The sequence below is a fragment of the Hipposideros armiger genome, unplaced genomic scaffold (assembly GCF_001890085.2).
Source record: "Hipposideros armiger isolate ML-2016 unplaced genomic scaffold, ASM189008v1 scaffold_472, whole genome shotgun sequence".
Lineage (NCBI taxonomy): Eukaryota > Metazoa > Chordata > Mammalia > Chiroptera > Hipposideridae > Hipposideros > Hipposideros armiger.
In genome coordinates, this window is record NW_017731822.1 from 898,774 (window position 1) to 902,419 (window position 3,646).

Below are 3,646 nucleotides of genomic sequence, written 5' to 3' on the forward strand. Positions count from 1 at the left end.
AATTCTTTGATTTGTGGCAGTATCAATGAAACAAGGTTTTTGTAACTATTAAGAACTTTGTTTTTCACATGCCTCAATTCCTGCAAAGGCTACAGCTTACATATGCAAGCAAAAACAAATAAGAAAACTCCAGCGCTTAGAAATGCTTTTCTTTCTTCTCTGCTATCAGCAACTGTAGAGGTTGAAGAGACAAGGAAGCAATCACCAGCAGCACAAATACACTTCACACACCTGCTTCAATACAGTGCTGAATGGTCCCTTTCACCCCATATTAACTGCTCATCAAGCTTCCTCCATTCTACAGCAGCAGTATCACCAGCTTCCATTCCCTTATTGCCATCCCCTCTCCCCTCCTCTCTGGACTAGATAGGACAGCCTTCCTGGTTCCAAAGCAACCCCTTTTGACTCCTGACCCACCCACCACCCACAGTCCACACTCTCACATACCATTTTGCTATATTTCTAAGTACAAATCTGTTCGCATTACTTAACCTGTTTACACAGATTTAAATCCAAACTTCTGCACCATTTGAAAACCCTTCATAATCTGCTCCAGACCCACTTTCCTAATCTCATCTCTTGAATTCCCCTCTAATGCCTGTATCCTACACTCCAGCTGCACAAAATCAGCTTCTCTAATTCTGAATTTCAAAACATCCAATACAGCAAGTTCTTTAAGAATACCTGACGGGGCCACACCCTTTCCTCCCCACCACCATCTCTAATCAATATCCAGCAAAAACATCACTCTGTTTGAGAATCTCTCTGGTTACACACTGGACTTGTTCCTCTGTACTACCGAGCATTTTGTATGTGACACCTAGTACAGCCCTCACCATACTGTGTTATGACTATGTTTATTTCTCCCCAACCAGCCTGCAAGCTTCTTGGGCACAGGGAAGCCTTCTGATTTACTTCCAGATACATTCTCAACCCTGGCTCTGTATCAGAATCATATGAAAAACTTTAAAAAATATACTCATTAGATGCTCACCCTAGGCGTAGAATGTCCTAAGCTTTGGTACCAATATTCCCTCTGTTGTGTATTTTTAAGCACCATCCATACCTATTTTAATGAAAATAATAATGATAATGGATAATACTTATCATGACTACTTTTATTCCTAATAATTCTACCAGCTAGGAATTATTTGCATTTTACAGACAGAGAAAATGAGGCATAGAGAGGTAAAATAAGCCATGCATGGATTTCTTCCCTGGCAAATTTGTTTACAATGCAGTCTACAGTCTAGATCTAGGTTTAGACTCACTGCATTGTAGAATGACAGAATATAAATCATGGTTACTTTGTCTAATCTATCCAAAGAATTCAAAGGGCCCTGTGACCTAAATCCCACACAGTCCCCATCCTCTAAGGGCACCCTATGGTGGTGGGTTTTGACCACTCATGCACATATTGCATTCATTTTCTGAGTATTCTCAAACTTCAGGACCTGTACCCCAAGGGCATCTCATCCAACACAAAGGTTGCCCCTCTTGGATAGGGGCAGCGCAGGAAACAAACAGAAGATGCTCTAGAACCAGAGGGTTGTCAGGCAGGACCACTGACTAGCTTAAAAGGTAAAAGCCCTCCTGTGCCATGAAAAACTGCCTGGTATAATCACAAAATCAGCTGCCTTAATCTTTTGACTCCCTGTATAAGCGGCCCCTACCTATAGAGTGATTTGCCCTTTAAAGGCTGTAAGATCAAGCTGTTGCCCACCTCTAACTACCTGCTTCCCCCACAACACCGGTTCTTGTCTGAGTCTTCCCAGTACCCTTATACACTCATCACCATCCCCTCTGTGCCTTTCTCCTCTCCTGGCTGCAAGTCTTCTCCCCAAGTCAAGTCTCATAAAGAATCTCTTGCTTGAGTTAAAAATAAAATTAAATAAGAGGCAGTCTCGCATGGGCCCACTGATCTCACCAATGTTGCACTCATATACGTTTTACGTAATGTCCAGTAGTCATGTGTTTTCTGACCTAGGCCGTGAATTTGAGATTACTATCTATCCTCTGCTCCCATCACATTATCCAACGGCACCTAACAGCCCAACAAAGATAACTGCAAAGTCCTTAAAAGCTGTTTAATGTGTTTCCACCCAAAACTTCTTTGGGTTCTGAATAATGACCTCTATTTACTCGTCTGAGAGTTAAAACCAGGGACAGATCCAGTGGGTCACTAGTTACAATTTCACACCTCTCAGACAGGCTTTACAAGAACGAGCTATATTTAAGGTACTAAAAATGTCAAGCCCCACACTGCGCTGCATAATTTGACAGCCTGTACTACTAAGAAAAGTAACTTTCGGTGCCATGAATTTGTAATTAAGCTACCACTTTTCCATACTTTAAAGTTAGGGGAGGCAGAGATAATTTCAAAAGAAGACTTCATTTCACTTGGGGGGAATTTCCAAAAGCGCACATGGAAAACAGACGAACCTAACTATCCATAACGCACACACGGCTCCGGGATGGAAGGGCCGGCCGCGGCGCTCACCTGAGAGCGGTGGCCGGTCGGGCTCCTGGCCGCCGCGGGCGGGCGGCGCGGGGTTGAGCAGGTGCGCGAAGCTGGCAGCGAAGGGGTTGGCAGCGAGCGGCTCGGTGCGGTACATCTCCCAGAGCAGGTAGAGCGCCGTGAGACGCTGCGCCGCGCTGGGCAGCAGGTCCGGCTGCTGCAGCAGCATTACGAGCACAGAGCCCAGGCGGAAGTGGTCGGCCTTGCTGAAGTAGTGGTGGAAAGCGGTGGAGAGGCCCTCGAAGGTGGTGCCGCCGCCCGCCTCCTCCGAGATGATGCTCAGCAGGCTCGAGAGCTCCTTCGGGGTCAGGCTCATCCTGCCCGCAGGGCCCCCCGGCCCTCCACTGCCCGGCCCCGGGCCGCCTGCTCCGCCTCTGCCGGTGGTGCCGGAGCCCCCCGGACCGCTCCTGGGCGCCGACCCCACCACTTCCCGGGCCCCTTTTTGCTCCGCAGCGGTGAGAAGCCGGCCAGACGCCGCGATCGCCCCGCCGCCGGGCATCAACTTCGTTCGCCTACCCCGCTTCCCGGCCGGAGTGGCCCTGACGCCGGCTAGCTCCGTCCCGCGGCCGTAAAGCGCGCTGTTGCACGACAGCGTCGCAAACTAAATTCGTCGGGGAAGCCAGACCGCCTCATAGGCCTGGGCAGCGCCGAGTGAAAGCGAGGCTGGGGGAACGAAGCCAAGGAGAGGTTCCGAAGAAGTCGGGTGGGCGGGGTTAAGAGGCCGGAAGTGGGGGCGGGGCCTGCGCGGTTCCGCTCCTGGGCTGCGGGGTCCTACACTTTGGCGAGCGAGCATCTGGTGTGGTCCTGGGCGCTAAGTGTTCCCGATATACGTGGACTACATTATTTGGGAAAATGCATCTCAGATTATAAATTGTTTTCTTAATATGACATACATGACTCTTCATGGTGAAAAAGAAAGTTTATGTGCAAGTAACTGAAGACCTAACACGTTACTCATAACCGAAGTTAACTTCCAGATTTACACTCTTTTTTGGAGAAATGGAATCATATTGCCCTAGAGCTTTTGTATGTGGTACTTTAACAAGATTTCGGAGAAATGTTTCCAGTAAATACTCATTTACAAAACTGCAACTTTTTACTTAGTTTGCCCTAAGACGCTGATTCTGG

The 3,646-nt window shown here is 48.2% G+C and overlaps 1 protein-coding gene across 1 annotated transcript in view; it reads right to left on the bottom strand.

The window, feature by feature from the left end:
- Positions 1-3,154, bottom strand: part of CNOT11 (CCR4-NOT transcription complex subunit 11) — a 19,681-nt gene extending 16,527 nt beyond the window's left edge. The window contains exon 1 of the mRNA XM_019666526.1: positions 2,501-3,154. Within this exon, the coding sequence (XP_019522071.1) occupies positions 2,501-3,017 (517 nt within the window). The 5' untranslated portion in view covers positions 3,018-3,154. The remainder of the gene's footprint in view (positions 1-2,500) is intronic.
- Positions 3,155-3,646: the final 492 nt, after the last annotated feature.